The sequence below is a fragment of the Delphinapterus leucas genome, chromosome 11 (assembly GCF_059928025.1).
Source record: "Delphinapterus leucas isolate spDelLeu-1000000601 "Yukka" chromosome 11, BTC_Dleu_Yukka2, whole genome shotgun sequence".
NCBI classification, from domain to species: Eukaryota; Metazoa; Chordata; class Mammalia; order Artiodactyla; family Monodontidae; genus Delphinapterus; species Delphinapterus leucas.
In genome coordinates, this window is record NC_143139.1 from 8,071,289 (window position 1) to 8,088,576 (window position 17,288).

The 17,288-nt window shown below is 37.5% G+C and overlaps 1 protein-coding gene and 1 long non-coding RNA gene across 3 annotated transcripts in view; one reads left to right on the forward strand and one right to left on the reverse strand.

Moving 5' to 3' along the window:
- Window positions 1-17,288, forward strand: part of LOC111176742 (uncharacterized) — a 172,194-nt gene that overhangs the window by 58,134 nt on the left and 96,772 nt on the right. The gene's annotated exons all lie outside the window — the stretch shown is intronic.
- The window catches only part of A2M (alpha-2-macroglobulin), a 73,415-nt gene that overhangs the window by 17,662 nt on the left and 38,465 nt on the right, over window positions 1-17,288 (reverse strand). For both annotated transcript variants that reach the window (XM_022577521.3, XM_022577520.3), the window contains exons 4-18: window positions 17,232-17,284; window positions 15,543-15,563; window positions 15,110-15,278; window positions 14,580-14,664; window positions 13,120-13,240; window positions 12,241-12,355; window positions 11,985-12,094; window positions 9,771-9,932; window positions 8,149-8,376; window positions 7,843-7,906; window positions 6,577-6,719; window positions 5,391-5,540; window positions 3,322-3,489; window positions 2,260-2,368; window positions 605-725 (exon numbers count right to left, since the gene is read on the reverse strand). In XM_022577521.3, coding sequence (XP_022433229.1) covers window positions 605-725; window positions 2,260-2,368; window positions 3,322-3,489; window positions 5,391-5,540; window positions 6,577-6,719; window positions 7,843-7,906; window positions 8,149-8,376; window positions 9,771-9,932; window positions 11,985-12,094; window positions 12,241-12,355; window positions 13,120-13,240; window positions 14,580-14,664; window positions 15,110-15,278; window positions 15,543-15,563; window positions 17,232-17,284 — 1,819 coding nt within the window. The remainder of the gene's footprint in view (window positions 1-604; window positions 726-2,259; window positions 2,369-3,321; window positions 3,490-5,390; window positions 5,541-6,576; window positions 6,720-7,842; window positions 7,907-8,148; window positions 8,377-9,770; window positions 9,933-11,984; window positions 12,095-12,240; window positions 12,356-13,119; window positions 13,241-14,579; window positions 14,665-15,109; window positions 15,279-15,542; window positions 15,564-17,231; window positions 17,285-17,288) is intronic.

Genomic DNA, 17,288 nt, shown 5'->3' on the forward strand with positions numbered 1-17,288 from the left:
CCCTATATAAATGATTGTATTGTCATGACTTGAATGCACTTAGTAGAAATACCAATAATGGAGAGTATAATCAAGGCTTGAAATGGGAATGTATAAGTCCCTTTTTCCAAATCTGCTTTCAATTCTAGTCTATATCAGTCTCTCCTTAGACATGTAGTTGCAGTATAATCTGTTATAGACAATATAGTGATAAATATGTAGTTTTAGATTGTTATTAAATTTTTTTCTCTAAAATACTGTTCCACTGAGGGAAGGTTTATAATTTTAAATTCTACTACTACTGTGTAGAGCTGGCTTGACTGACCCTGTGCTTAACTCAGGACTGCCGAGCAATGAAGGATCTCTTATAGGTGTTAATCTGTGCAGTGCTTGGTTATATTTAGTCCTTGTGCTCATTTTCTGGAAATCTTAGAATGACATTTGTGCAAAATTTCTGATACTAAATTAGATTAGTGAGACTTCATAACAGAAGTATTATACTAAACCTCACCTGAACACAGCAATGTGTCCAAAAGATATACTTGGATATTGAAAAACTAGCTAAAAATTGAAAATTGTGAGGAATCTATATTGTTGCATCTTATATATGAAAGAAGTTACTTACTCTACTGCCACCAAATCCCAGATCCATGTCTCAGGGAAGTACTTTCGCACAGTCTCTGTGGGAGGCTCTGAAATACGTATTATATGCATAAGTTCATGACTTCTTCCCATTTCAGCTACGACTGCGGAGGAGACAGAAACAATAAATATAAAGATAAGGCTTATGAGAGATTGTAGTAAGTGCTACAAAAGAAATAGGGTGATGAAATAGATAGGAACCAGGAGAGGACACTTGGGTATTAAGGGAAAGCTTCTTGGAGGAGGTGGTATTTTTAGATGAATTCTGAAGCATTAGAGTAAGCTAGGAGTGAGCTGGGGGAAGAGAATCACAATCAGAGAACAGTTGAGACCTAGAGGCAGAACGAGTCTTGGACTGCCTGTGAAAGAAACCTAGAGGCAGAAAGGATGCTCTGCAGCTTCTGCACCTCTGCGAGAGCAAAGAAAAATCGTACCCAGACATTTTGACAGTGGCTTTGAGAAACCGTTTGTAGGAGTGAGAGAATCAAGAATTTAAAAAGCTCTTTATTCCCTAATGTGACCCTTTATTCCCAAATGTGTCAGAAGATAAGACACAAGAGACAAGATTTGTCACTGGGACAAATCTTGTCCATCTATACACTTGTTCATACATAAATTTACTACAAATCTTATTGATAAAGGATTAAAGGATATAATTTATAAATACTAATAAAAATATACAATGATCTTTATTTAAATTCCGTATAGCCATTTGATTCTCACTGAATGTTTACCTTGATTTTTGACAAACTCTTTTGTTTGTACTCAACCTATATTCAACCATGATTTGACAGTATTAGACCATAAATAAATAAATGATTGATTACTATATGATTCATCAAAGAAGTAGCCCATATCATTGACAAATGAGTGTGATTTCAGTATGGATATTAGCTGATGTTTTGGGGAAGTTAAAGAGCTTCTTTTCTTGACTGGTGAGAATATAGTCCCAATTTGTGAATTTCTGTTTCTGTTTACATTATCCTATGCCTGGAAACTTTCCCTTCCCTTTTAAAACTCACACAGCTCCATTTACTAGAAGCAAATTCTGTATGAATGACTTCTTGATTCCTCAATCAGAATCAATCCTTTCTTTTATTCTTCATATCTGCACCTGTCTTATAACGCTTTTTACAGCCTGCCTTGTGTTCTTTCCAGCTGCATACGTGGGAGCTGGACACAAACAGAATTTTTTGATTTGTATCACTGTGACCTTGAGCAAGAACCTTAATATATCTAAATCACAAGTTCTTTTTTTTTTAATTGAAGTACAGTTGATTTACAATGTTGTGTTAATTTCTGCTGTACAGCAAAGTGACTCAGTTATACACATATATACATTCTTTTTTATATTCTTTTCCATTATGGTTTATCTCAGGAGATTGGATATAGTTTCCTGTGCTCTACAGTAGGACCTTGTTGTTTATCCATTTTAAATGTAATAGTGTGCATCTACCAACCCCAAACTCTCAGTCCATCCCTCCCCCACTCTTCCCTCCCCCTTGGCAACCACAAGTCTGTTCTCCATGTCTGAAATCACAAGTCCTTTTTAATTAATTTCATCACATTTTATCTTTTTTAAAGAATTATTTTATTTGGTTCAATATATTAGGCAATTAATTTTTCTTAATTTCTTACCTGGAGAAGATAACAGTCTTTGAGATGACTGTATTTTATATTGTTGAGGCTGTGGACATATTTTGGGTTTATGAATTTTTGAGTTGGTGAATACCTTTAAGCCCATATCCTGTAAAGGAAATCATCACCTAATCAGTACACAAATATCATAAAATATGAATATACACATACTTCTGTTCATTGAATTTAACAAACAGTCCAACTAGCTTAATATTAATCTTTTTGTGTTTTTGGATTCGGAAGTTGTTTCTTTCAGACAGTGTCCCTGTCTCTTGTCACCCCAGCGTTACCTATAACTGTTACTCTAACACCCGCTCTAACACCCGTCTTTACTGTGCACTGAGGAAGCTCAGTCAGAATCCAACTTTTGAGCCTCACCACTGGCATCCTTAAACATGGGAAGCTAGCGCCATAAGCCCTGGTGCTGAGTATGTGTGGTTTAAGCACATTTCAGAGTAGCTGAGGTCATTCTCTCCTGCAAAGACTTTTTTCTTTGGAATACAGAGGCTTGCATTGTTTCACTTGATGTGTAAATATTACAGTTTTTCAGCTGTCTAATGATTCTAATCAGGTAGAACCATATGGAATTACTGATATTTGACCATTTTTAAAAAACTTTAATTGGAGTATGGTTGCTTTACAATGTTGTGTTAGCCTCCACTGCACAACAAGATGAATCAGCCATACACATACAGATATGCCCTCCCTAATAGTAAACTTTTAATGTTCACATGAGTAGAAAGGAAATTGATATACTTATAGAGATAATTTCATTCTGTTTTTAAACCTTTTTCAACAGTAATTATTTTACATGTGTAATATTTATAAATGAATGAAATGAATGAAGAAAAAAAAACTTGCTTAATAATCCCAAAAGTTCCAGTCCTGGCTCTGTTGTTATTAGTAGATCTGCTACTATTAGTGACCTTGGAGAAGTCACTTGATCTCTCTATGTCCCATTACCCTCAACTATAATATGGAAGCATTAAAATAAATATTTTTTTCCATATATAATATTCTGTGAACCTTAAGAACTGACCATCAGCAATATAATGGACTTACCTTTAGGAAGCTATACATATCTTTTTCATTTGTATTTGATACTGGGGAATACATGATCCCATTGATATAGACATTACGGTGACTGATGCAGTCTTCATTGTCTTCCTTCTGTTGATTTAAACGATCAGGGAAACCGTTGAGGTCCTTTACTGGTAGCAGATTATAAACCTGTACAAATGCAAAGGGCAAAAGGACAAACTTACTTGTCGCTTATTTTTCTTAAGTGCAGGGAGAAAAGAAAAGAATAATCACTACCAGACTTTCTTTGAGTGGCTCCATTGCCTAGATAATTTACAGAGAAGATGATTTTGAAAACGTTTAACAATTTTAGGGAAAAAAACAATTAAAACATTCCTATCTAAGTACTCAGGATCATAATCTTTTGTTACGCAATTCAGAGGCAAACCCTAGACTCTGCTGGAATGAAATAAAAATTAAGAGAAATTGAGGTTTGCTATATTTGAGACATTGTGCAACGCTTCAGGATGGCAGAATTAGGTAATAGTTTCGTCTCTACCTGGTGGTTAGCAACTGACTCAGTGTTTAACAAAGTAAATGGACAACATGTTCTAAACAGGCGCATGGATAAGCATGTATCCTCTGTATAGGTCAGGACAGTATTTTCTTAGTATTACTCATGGGAACTAAGTGCTCCATATCTTTATAAAATACATAAAACTTTAACTGTAGAATACTGAAAATGATACTTTCAAATTCACCTCAACGGGAAGAATAAGACAAACATAAAAATTCTGTAGGTGTTTTATATTTATAGGAGTTCAAAATTGTTTGATAAGAATAGATTAGCAAAGTGAGTAGCACAATGAAATGAAGCACTTTCTCAAAGGCAGCTCCTTCTTAGCATTCTCCATCTCCTCCCTCTGCTTTATTTTTCTCCAAAGCGTATCACATAATTATTGTCTGTCTCACCTATTAAGTTCCATGAGTGCATGGATTTTTTTCTTTCTAGTAGTTCACTATGAGATCCCCAGAATTTAGGACACACCCAGAACACAGTAGGCACTAAATAAATATGTGTTGAATGAGTGACTTATGCTACTAGGTGCAAGCGTTTCATTAGTGAAACATTATCAAAGATTGAGAGGAACCCTTGTTCTAACCCAGGTCTACTACTAGATACATGAAAGCTTCTGCTTTATTATTAACAAACTAATAGAATTTTCTGCCTTATCTATCCACTAGGATTGTTATAATTGAAAACAACTTTGAGAACTATAAAATTATGTTATACAAACATAAAACATTAATGTTAGCATTCCACATATTCCCTTGCTTCCACTATGCACTTAATATCTCCTTTAGAAGTATTCTAATATTTTTAATTAAATACTATTGGAAGAACCAGAAAGTAAGAGATCTTTTCTTATAAGTTTCTCTTGTAGGGAAGTAAAAACGTAACTTTCCCTTTATAAAATTTTGGTAGTGAAAAAAAACTTCAGTAAGAGGTTATTCCAATTGCCCTCATTGAAAATTTGAAGTAATGGGCAAACTACTATTAGGACACATTAAGTAGTTTCCCGTTGTTATACTAAGCATACCCTTTTGCTATTTTTCCTATTAACCCAGTATTTGAAAAGGTTTCATTTATTAATGTCATTTATCACATGGTAATTAATTTTTCCTAATTTTTATTAATCAGAGACAATACAGATCTTCCTTCAGAAATTGTGTTCATCTTGGGCATGCAGTGTTTCAACTGATACAATTCTTATTAAAAGAAGTTTGATATTTCACTTAGCCTGTGCAGTCTAAGTGCAGGTATATGTACCATTTCTGTTAGACTTTTTGAAATATGAAAACTAGTTTGAAAACTCCTACTATTGGTTTCATAAAGCTCTAGGATTTCAGGGATTTTGGATGGTGCATGATTTATACATTGATATTCATATGTAATATCTTCCTCACCAAAAAAAAGTGCACATGAAAGAGCTCAAAACTATTAACTCCTAGATAAATATAACTTTAATAGATGCTATCCCAGTCAGGGTTTTTTCTTGCTCTGAGTCCCTGATGTGGCCCTTCCTGACCCCGGGGCTGACGGAACTCACCGTGGGCACAGAGAGCTCGGCCTCGGGACTCATGAGCAGCACACTTTGGTCCACGGCGCGGAGGGCGCAGAGGGACCGAGGGGAAGCGGTGACTTTCAGGCGGGCGTGGGAGGCTGGGAGACTCTGTGCTGGGCTGAAGTTCAAACCCACCTGTGGAATTGGGGACAAAGTCAGAAAAACAAATTTCCTGATTTACCCATGCATTCACCAGCATTTCCTGGGTGCTCCGCAAATTCAATGCATAATCGCTTTGTTTGACTTCGTTGATGTTTGGCACCATGTAAGCCTTGAGGCCTTTGGTTCCCTATTTTGTCACTCTGATTCTCATCAGTTGAGCTATTATAATGATATCTGCTTTTATAAGTTATTAAATTGGAGATGCCATTTTTTACCTTTGATACATAGTGAGGTGTTCATTAACTAACTGTGGGCGGAATGCAAATGGTTCTAGATGCTCTTGTATTTTTCTTTTGGCCCTTTTGTAGTCTTATAAACTTGGTTACATGTTTCCCAACATTTCATCGTAAGAGAAGGGAACAAGGTACTCTGAACTGTATCATATGGTAAGAGACAGTGCATGAGAATTTTGCACTAGGAGTCAAGTGACATGAATAGCTTCTTTTTTTTTTTTCTTAAATTGGGGTATAGTTGCTTTACAATGTTGTGTTAGTTTCTGCTGTACAACGAAGTGAATCAGCCATATGTATACATATATCTCCTCCCTCTTGAACCTCCCTCCCACGCCCCCCGCCCCCATCCCACCCATCTAGGTCACCACAGAGCACCGAGCTGAGCTCCCTGTGCTATACAGCAGGTTCTCACCAGCTATCTGTTTTACACACGGTAGTGTTTATATGTCAATCCCAATCTCCCAGTTCATCCCACCCTCCCTTTCCCCCTCCTTGTCCACATGTTTGTTCTCTATGTCTGTGTCCCTGTTCCTGCCCTCTATTCCCAAATAGGTTTATCTGTACCATTTTTCTAGATTTCACATATATGTGTTAATATATGATATTTATTTTTCTCTTGACATGGCTTCTTAGTGTGATCTGCCATTACCTTGCTGAAAACCTCTGGTGAATTCATTTAACCCTTTTGGCCCCAGTGCTTGCATGTAGAAAATAATTGATAGTGATAGTAACTTCTAGTTTTAAATGTTGAAAAATTTATGATATAAAACACCCACCTTGTTGGCCAGACAGTTTTCGACCTCATATTTTGCAGAGTCGCCAACCACTTCCCCATCAGGTAAAATGGCATAGATGAGCAACCTAGCGACGGGAGCAATGTCTGACTCAACAGGGACTGACAGGGGAAAATGGCCTTCCACTGGAGCACAGAGAGAATGAAAGGAAGTGGTCATGGGTTAGACAGCTCAGGGCTGAAATAACACTTTTCTGCTGTACAATGTCATTTTAGGAGCCTGGTCTGGTTGATGACTCTACTAGTAGATGTAACAGATATAAGAAATAATAGATGTAATAAATGGATGACTATCTCTAAGAATCCTGGCTTAAAAAAAAAAACAACCTTATCATAGCCCCCCTCTTCTCTCAAAATCGCATAATGATTTCTTCCCAGTTTTAAGCTTGAGCTCATCTATACAAAGTTCTGATGCTATCTAAGGATGTGGAGACATCCATTTGGCTACCATTTGATCTAGATTTTACACTAGAGAAGGGAAATAGTACTTGAAGTTGCGAGATGTAATAGTAAGAGTTTAACACATTGTATTTACCCCTATATCCTCTTTAACTTTCTATGAACCAGATATTCTATTCTTTCTTCTTAAGAGGAGTACTGAACTCCTTTGCAACTTATTTTTTGGTGCCTACATAGAACTGTTAGAAGTTGCATCGAACTTCTCTACTATAGTGCTTCTATGTTGCTACAAAGTAGCAACAAAAGAGTAGTTCACTGATAATTTTCTTAAGGGAACTTTTAGACTCCCTTAGGATAGGTGAAACCTTCAGAGGATTATATTGTTCCACACTTGTTTCTGGGGAGAGTCCAATTTACCTCTTCATAAAATCATAGCTATCTTCAAAAGGGAAATATGATGTAAAGATATAAATGACTCAGCACAAGACCTAACATATAGAAGACACTCCAAAGTTTTACCTTCTCTCCATTGTCTGAAACAATTTTGAAATGTCATTTTGAGAAGGAGGTCCATGACTATTTATGGTTTGAAAATTTGGAATAAGCATAAATTATGAAACAACTAAACACTTTAAATAATCTGAACAGAATAACCTGAAAGAGAAGAAAATAAATATTTGATAAAGGGTTTAAAAAAAGAAAGAAACATTATTGCTTTCCCCTTTCAACTTCTTTATTGGGGTTAGATGAAAATTCTCTCTCTTTATTTGAAGCTATTCCTGGTATTTCTGCAGCGTAAGGTTGCAAGTGACTGAGTATGGCAGAAATGGGGAATTATGGAAATACTCACTGTCTCCCTGGTGCACGGGCAGTACGTGAGTCCCAGATCGGACAATGTCTCCCTTTGCCATTACCTGCAAAAAAGGAAATGAAAAGGGATTTAATTTGCCGGACAGAGATCTGACCCCAAGTCTTGCTCTCTATGTGATATGCTTGTTTTATTGAGCCCTTGCTGGCAATAATTAGCCCTGAGAGAAGTCAGACTTTCAAAAGGAACATGGATAAGAGGTCAAAGTAGTGATGCCTAAAGAGCTTCATAAATCCTTGCCCACACAGGAGTTTACAGATGAGTCAGAGTAGTGGCCTTCCTTCTCACCAGGTAATAGAACACGAGCTCCTTCAGCTCCTGCAGGACCTGTCCATTCAGTATGTAATGTGCTTGGACTGTCTGAGCTCGGCCGCAGGGCAGTTCACGAGGCAAGGGCTCAAGGTGGACAAAGCTCTTGCTTTGGGAGAATACGAGATTAGCAGTGTGATAAGCTTCTTCATACTCTTCTGACAGCCACTGGTAGCCATAGCAGGTACTATGATCCTTGTGTCTGACCTAATGAATTAGAAAAACAATATTATCTTATAGATTATATGTCATAGAGAATCAGTGTGCTCCAGAATTGCATTCCTTTAGTATCCTACCTTAACTAGTACCTAGAAATCTTGTGCTCCACACTCAAAAGTGAGAGAGGAGGGTCCCTTATTTTGTTTATCGGTATTGCAGGCCTTTACAGGGCTGAGGCTCCTTGAGTTGGTATTGATTTTTACATTTGTGAAGAGCATAAAAGGAGGCATCCTTTGCTCTGATTAGCTTGGCTTACATTTCTTTGGCTACTTTACCTATTCAGACAGAGACATTGGAGCTATGAAACCTCACTGAAGGAGACTAATCCTCCGAAATGGAAGAACTGCGTATCAGAGAGTAGGTGCCTCATCTATGATGGGTTTCAAATGGGTATTATGAATAAATGTAATATTGCAACCTTAGGGGTCTGAGAACACTTTCTGTAAATAGCATTGGTTCAAGAGTTGAGTTAGTGAAGTAGTTGAAGTCTATACTCAACTCTTAGTTATTTGCTCTTAATGTAGAGTTGAGCCAGGATTTTAATCTAATTTATCTGATTCTGGAACCTACACTTAAAAAAATTGTGGTAAAAAACACAACATAAATTACCGTCTTAACCATTTTAAAATGTACAGTTTGGTAGTGTTAAGTAATATGCAGCCCATCTCCAGAATTCTTTCATCTTGCAAAACTAAAACGCTGTCCCCATTAAATACCAACTCCTCATTTCTCCTTCTTCCCAACCCCTGGCAACCACCATTCTACTTTCCATTTCTATGGCTTTGAGTGCTTTAGATACCTCATGCAAGTGGAGTCATACACGATTTGTTTTTTGTGACTGGATATTTCACTTAGCATAATGTCTTCAAGGTTCGTCCGCACTGTAGCCTGTGACAGCCTTCCTTTTTAAGGCTGAATACTATTCCATTGTACATATATACCACATTCTGTTTATCTGTTCATCTGTTGATGGATATTTGGGTTGCTTCCACCTCTTGGCTACTGTGAATAGTGCCGCTATGAACAGGGCTGTGCAAGTATCCCTTTGAGATTCTGTTTTCAGTTCTTTTGAAGGTATACTCAGCAGTTAGAATACTGGATCATATGGTAGTTCTCATTTGGGGGGACTGCCACGCTGCTTCCCACAGCGTTTGCACGATTCATGTCGCTACACGCGAGTGCACACGTGGAGCCCCCACTTTAGCCACAACACTATACTGCCTCCTTTTAACAAACTTTTTCAAAATTGACCTTGAATTGGTATTTAGTTTCGCATTTTTTTCCCCTAAGACTAAACACAACTTGGAAATGCCATCACTTTTCGGTTGCAACCTTTCTTCCAAGACTTCTTCACATCATTGGTAACTTCCCTCCAAACTTACCCTGACGGTGAGGGAGGTGCCCGTGATGCTGGTGGTGTTGATGGAGAACTGCACCAGGCCGTGCTCATCAGTGGTGGCGTTGGAGTCATAGTGGGCTTCCTCTGCTGTGATGAAGATGAGTTTATTTGGTATAGGGACACCTTTTCCATCCGCTAGGCGCACCTGAAGATTAAAAGCTGCAGATCAGTTACGTGGCTAATATCCAATAGACACCAAACATTCATTTTATTACAAATATTTATTGAGTGTGTCTAATACGTCAGACATGGTTCGAGGCATTGAGGCTACAGCAGTGAACAAAACAAAGTTCCTTCTATCTTAGAGCATACGGTCCAGTAAAAGAGATAGCTGCTAAATAAATGCGTAATGTATACTTATTTAGTGGTAATCAGTCCTAAGACGAAAAATAGTGTAAAAGGGTAGAGAATGATGGAGATAATAGAGGTGACCTGAGAAACGTATTCTGTGGATATTTTGAAAACTCTATGTATTATATATAACTTTTGGAAAGTCACAGACCACAGGAGCCATAATGAAAATTTTTAACCCATTAGTCAAATTTAATTGAGCCTCAAATACTTATTTTATGGCAGACCATTCCCTTTCTACAGATTAGTGTTCTGAGGTTTAATATTAGCAATTGCTAATATATTGTCCTGTGTGCTCCTCTAGTTTTATATATGATATCTGCTTCTTGACCTAGATTTGCAAACTTTTGGAAGGTAGGTAGATTTTATGAGGTACTTCCCATCTGAAAAATGTAAAATTGAAAAGAAGCATAGAATATTAAATAAGGGCCTAAAGTCAAATTACTGCTAATACTGAACCCAGAAGATTAGTAGCTCAGTTCAGATTTTAAAGATGGTGATTTTTTTTCTCAGTATAAACTACTTTTGGTAGAAGGAAGCACAACCAGCAGACTTGGATTAGTATTTGTAATTGATTAACGAGATCTAAGTTTGCTAATGAAATGTCAGCTGTGTACCAGGATAGGTACAAAATTCTGATTCTTTCACTTTTGGTGAGAGTCTTATGATAATAGGATAGTTATTTAGCAGGAATAAAATCTCAAAAAAGTACAATATACTTCTGAGAAATTTAAAGAAGTGAACTTTCATTTTAGGAAGTGACCAAAGTTTCTGAACATGTTTGCTGTCATAACATAATCAAGACATTCTAAAATTTATTCCACTACTCTTTTGTGGAGCCTGGTCCCTCTGTCTTTTGCACTCTCCACAGCTGACATCTTATAATATTTCCATTAAAAACAGGATGCACAGTAATTACGCATGGAGGTACATACAACTCTCATCTCAGACTTCTGGAGTCTGAAAGCTCCATTAGCACATCTGCTTATAACAGTAAACAGAAAAATAACAGTAGCAGATTTTTTTGTAGATCTGAGAGAAAAAATTTATATCTTTAAAATCTGTGTATATTTTATTATTATTATTATTTTTTGCGGTACGCGGGCCTCTCACTGTTGTGGCCTCTCCCGTTGCGGAGCACAGGCTCCGGACGCGCAGGCTCAGCAGCCATGGCTCACGGGCCCAGCCGCTCCGTGGCATGTGGGATCTTCCCGGACCGGGGCACGAACCCGTGTCCCCTGCATCGGCAGGTGGACTCTCAACCACTGTGCCACCAGGGAAGCCCTGGGTATACTTTAAATATCAGTATTTTACCCCTCTGTGTACTGTTTTTAAAATATACTTGCTAAAATAAAACAAATATATTTGAATAAGTATACTTGAATAAAATAATATACTTGAAAAAGTAATGTATATATAATATCCATGAAAGGAACACTAGGTACAGTAGAATCTTTTATATTTCAAAATCAAAATGAAAGCCACCTACCCACCCATTTCCATACAAAGTTAATGTTAGAAGGATAATGTGATTGGCTGTCAGGAATTTCGAGACGCTTTGTGAAAAAATATTATAAAAATCTGAGACTGCCTGGTAAACCGTGGGAAAGAGACTGAACGACATCACTCAGTGCTGTTCCCCAAACCCTCTAATTTTGATAGTGCTTTAGAATGGTTTTATAGATTTGATGTACAAATTTACAGAGGAACAAATCTATTTTATGTGGTTTTATACCTTTGATTATATTAATCAACAGATAATATTAACCAGGTATAGTTTTAGCAGAATATGTTGTACGTATTAGGTGAGAGTACAGTTTGATTTGTGAATTGAAAAATACCTCACCTGCCCAAAGAAGGGAATCCCTCGTCTAGCGTCTGAGTCTACTTTCACAAATGAGAGTTTGGTTATGGTTCTTGTTATTTCAGTGGTCCCTTTTCCAGTTAATTCCACCTCTGAAAAAGAAGGAAAAAATAAGTTCACTTTTGGAAGGATGCTCTCCCTGAACTTATACTACTTCCTCCCTTTCAGTTCACTGTTTGGCAAAGGAACTAAATCCATGTCCATTGTTCTTCCTCCCATACCCATGAGGTATACACACCTGTTCCTTCTTCTTGAATCTTGGCCTCCACTTCAATTTTCATTTCAAACTCTTGTCTCTTCATTTGGAAGATCTTGGTCTTTACTTGCTGAGAGAAGCAGCCCTGGCTGTTTAGCTAGGAGGGGACGAAATAAAATACAAAAAACATAAGACTGGACACATCAGTGGTCAGTTAATCTGGTGGCATTTTTTTTTGAGGCAACATAACCTAGGAATTTTGTATGATGAGAAAACAATAAATATTCTCTAGGGATTAATTATAAGGACACCTCACAACAGTTTCTGGCTTATAACTGACAGGTGTATTCCTTAGTATCTGATATTCCCCAGAGTGAATGAGGTGAAGAAATGAAGAAATGCCTTAAAACTTGGGGGGTAATCTTACTGTAGCAGGCAGCTAACTCTTCACCGAAGCCTGGCTTCCCTTCCATAGTTTACAGCTGTGGCTGGGAAGTGGCTGCCCATCTGGGCACTGTGTTTCCCAGCTCCCTGGCATCTAGGTGGGGCCATGTGACAAGCTCTTGCTCATAGAAAGAGAGAAAAACTGACACCTTTCCCAGCCAAGGTGGTTAAGATTTGTATGCTTTTTTCTCCTTCCTTTACGTAATTGGATGGATACTCAAGGCGGCTTTAGGTACCAGGTGCTGGAGATGGTTCAACTTCAATCATTCTGGGTGCTTGGTGCACCAAGAATACCCACAATGGACAATTACAAGAAATAATTCCTATTGTGCTAAGTCACTGATTTTTAAAAAACGACTATGGCTAGCATAGAATTCTCTTACAGATTGGTCTCTTCCTGAGTTACCACCATGTTATAACTCACTGCTCATCAACAATGCCTGGGCTGTTAATCCCTAGGAGTAGTTTCCCACATACCTGCTGACTGAACTTCTCACAGACAGCATGTGATTCTCCACCAAAGCAGTTAGAAGGGTTACTGTACTTTCTGCACATGTTTATAGTCACACGTCCTGGGACAGGCTTCCCATATGTGTATCTGTCATAACAACATTGCCAAATGGATCAAATCAGACATTGAACACCCCCATTTTCTACCTGTTTATATTTTCCCTTTAGCTATAGTATATTTTTAGACTCTGTACTTCCCTCTAATTTCTGCAGGGCTTATACAGCGTTGAGGGCAAGTAAACTAAGTAACGAACCTTCTCTTTTAGAAATTTCCAGTGCAACATGCTGGAATTTACTTCAGTCTTCTTTTACCATGTCTTTTTTTTTTTTTTCTTAATCTCTAATTTTCAGTTTCATCTTTTAAGAAATATTTTTCTTTTGCCAAAGCTACACCAGATCTTAAGAGAAAAAACAATACCAACAAAACAAAACAAAGACAAGAAATAAACGCTCTCAATTCTACCTAGGAATATAAACTATTAATATGATGGTATCTCTCCTTCCATCATCCTCTTCCTATGTGTAGCCATCTCTGTTCATGTAGACTTTTACTTGTTTACTTTTTACAAAAATGGGATTGTGCCATAAATGTATCATTGATAATTGCTGTGGTTTTGAGGGTATTTGTTTCCTTCCCTTTTCAAAATACCCTCTATATCTATATCTATATTTGCAAGAGTACTGGTTCACCAGCTCTGTGGGATCAGGAGCTTGGTGACCTTACTCTGAGATAGTGCTGGGGCAGGGACCCAGCTGAAGGTCTTTAGGACTGGTTTCTTCACTCTGCCTGTTCTTTCTGTACTGCTACTGCTGGGCTGCTGGAGATGGGAGCAATAAGATCCTAGAAACATGAATTTTCAAGGTTGGAAAAGACTGACTGTGAGATCATGTCTACTCTCATCAGTGAAAATGGCAGTTCAGAGAAGTATGTGACATGCCTTAGGTAGACAGATGAGTTAGACGACATTTCTGTAGTATGCCTATCTCTACAAATTCTGAATCTGAGCTATTTTTCCACTATGTATCCAAGGTCAAGTAAATGATCTGTTGATGATTGAATTTACTTTACAACCTGGTACAGGGAAAGTCACTACCCTTCAACACTATCTCATTTGTGTGTGTACATGTGTACGTGCATGCGCGAGTAGCTTTATTAATTTCAGAATCAATCCTGTTAGCATAGCTTAGCTCTAGGAACAGTTGTCTGCCCCATGATAGTTGAAATAATGTTGGAAAGGACATGAAAGAAAATAAGAAGGGAAATAGAAAAGCAACAGGAGAGGAAAGTTCTAGAGATGGGGACGCTCCCATGTATTTAAGGTATTTGTGCTGCACTGCTTCTAGACAAGCTAGTTAAAATATCCCAAAGGGTGAGTCTCCTTTAAATAATTCCCCTCGCCAAAGATTTTTTAAAAGTATAAACTCACAGGCCACACACTGACACATTCATCTCTTCTTCCAAGATGGTGATTATCTTTGGCACTCTTACTTGCACTTCAAACTTAGGAAGCACTGTTGATTGGAGATAAAGGAAGTTGGTGATTGTTTTTCAACTTCTGGGGAATTGGTATTTCCAGGTTCTCATAACAATTCTCTAATCATATTTTAGGGCCCTGAAAAGGTAGCCCTCTTCTCCAATATATCCACCTTTCTCTCAAATGGAGATCCTGGTTGAAGGACTATGATGGATCAATGTAACCTTAATGAATTATGGGAGACTCCACTGGACTGAGAATGTTTTACATTTTTTTTGAAGATTAAAAATTGCTACAAAAAATGCTATATGACATCCTATTCACGAATCATTGATGGTCCTCATTGGATTAGAAGTAATTGGTTCCACTCCAAGCCTAATCTCACCCGTGGGAAATAGAAAGTAATTCCAAAGAAACTCAAATTCTAGGCCCTAGAAGTTTAAATATGAAAAAACTGTTCCATGGTTTTGCATAATCCATACCAAATTCCTCCACGGTGAAGGGGTGCTCTGCCATTTCACCTGATTCCTTCTGTACCACCACCTTATAGGAGCCCTGAAAGGGCTCTGATGAGAGGGGAAAGGTCAACTGCTTGAGGCCACTCTCTACCTTGAGGTTCTGCCATTGCATGATGCGATTTCCTTTGGGGTCCTGTGGACACAGTAATTGTAATTTACAAAAGAGCCCAGAGCATGAGAGACAATAAAGGAAATCTATGGGGACTCCTATGTTATCCACAAAGAGGTGGGGAGGGGTGGGGAAGGGAGATGACTTGGAACCATCTAGTGTTACATGAGTTTGAAGGCTTCTCCCTTAATGACAAGTTTCTGAAATATTGTAAGAATCTCTCAAATAAGAACATTTTCCCTAAGTTTATTATTTGTGTCTAATTATGGAATGTTTCACGTTGCTTACCTCAATATATACTAGTGGAATCTGAAAGACAAAAGAGAGAGAAAGGAGTTTAGAATTGTTCTTAGATATTTGCAGTTCTGATTTATAAGCAAGACAGCCTTATGCAGAATAACTTTATCTGTAGTAAAACACAGAAAAGTTCCAGATTAAGTTTTACAGAACTTTTGATTAATCCATTACAAGCAATTAATAAGTAATGTTAAGTACTTACTGGGTGTGAGCAACAAATGCATACGTGCCATTCATTAGGAATGGTATTTACTGATATGACTTAAATGCTTATAGTATCCCAGTGAAGAACATTCCTTTGCTGTGCTATTTTACAGATTGAGAAATCAACACTAATGGAATTATAAGTAACCATGTTCAGATCCAAATATTAAGGTGGGTCACAGAATTCTTAGGTAGTTCTAAGAATAAGGACGACTGGGAATAGCTCCTCTACTATCAACGCTTATTCATTTTTAAAACTAATATTTATTAAGCGCCTAACATGTGCTGTGTATCATTCTAGGTGCTATGAACAGAGCAATGCACAAAAGAACAACAGATCTGCTTTCATGGAGCTTACATTCTAATAGGGATGGATACATAAGAAACACAGTCATATATGAAATATATATTTTTGATATATGTAGATATATATTTGAGATATATGTTTGACATATATATTTGAGATACATATATTTTATATATATATTTGAGATATAGATAGATAGATTTGAGGTAGTGGTAAATGTCAAGAAATAAAAACAAAGCAGAGTTAAGCTGATAGAGTGAAGGGCTAGGTGTTTGATTTTAGATAGAGGAGTGTAAGTGGAAACCAGGAGACCAATTTCAAGGCTATTGTAATAGTCTTGTTTAGAGGTGATACTGGTCAGGACAAGGTCGTAGCAATTCATGTGGTAAAACATAGTCTGGATATATTTTAAACTAACATGATTTTCTGATGAAATGGATGTGGGTGAGACGGAGGAATATGCCTTAATCCTTTGCCTGAGGAGCTAGAAGAGAAAAGTTGCTTCTTTCCCTCCCATCCCTTTCCCTTCTTCACCCCCTAGCAAAGATGGGTTTGATCAGAATCAGCAGGGAATTGCAAACTCTATGGCAAGGGAAAGAGAACACTTTTAAGAGGGGAAAAGGAAGTTGGGGGCGGAGGGGCTATAGTCAACAGAGTCCTTGGCTTTTCGTTGAAAATTGCCTCTTTCTGAGATAAGAAAATGTGATTGAGGACTAGATCTGGGAGAGAAAAATTAAGACTTTGGTTTCTTGTCTACATTAAAATTGAGAGTGTTAGTCTTGAGGAACAAACATTGATTACACTCTCCTTCCTTTATAGGAGAGGTTTTGTGTTTAGAAAAAGTTTGAATCTTTGAGAAGTCATTTAAACCTAAGTTTTTTGATGGTTTATTTATTATATAGTGTATCTTTCTAGTTTGGCTAATTGAGAATTTTCTAAAGAGTAAGTTTGTGTGACAACTGACCAAGTATCAGTACCAAGAAAGAATCAGCTACTCTCTTGACCCAGAATTCTGTTTTAAATGAGGATCTTGCACTATGGCAATGCCAGAAAGTACTGCTTTCAGTACCAGATCCTTCCTCTCCCTGGTTCTCCCCCAACACCAAAAACAAACTCTCAGCCTGTTTATATAGATAATAATAATTCTAGATCGATATTAGGACACTTACCAACTCATTCAGGGGGTGAAAATTTTCATCCAACAAGACAACACGAAATTTCACTGA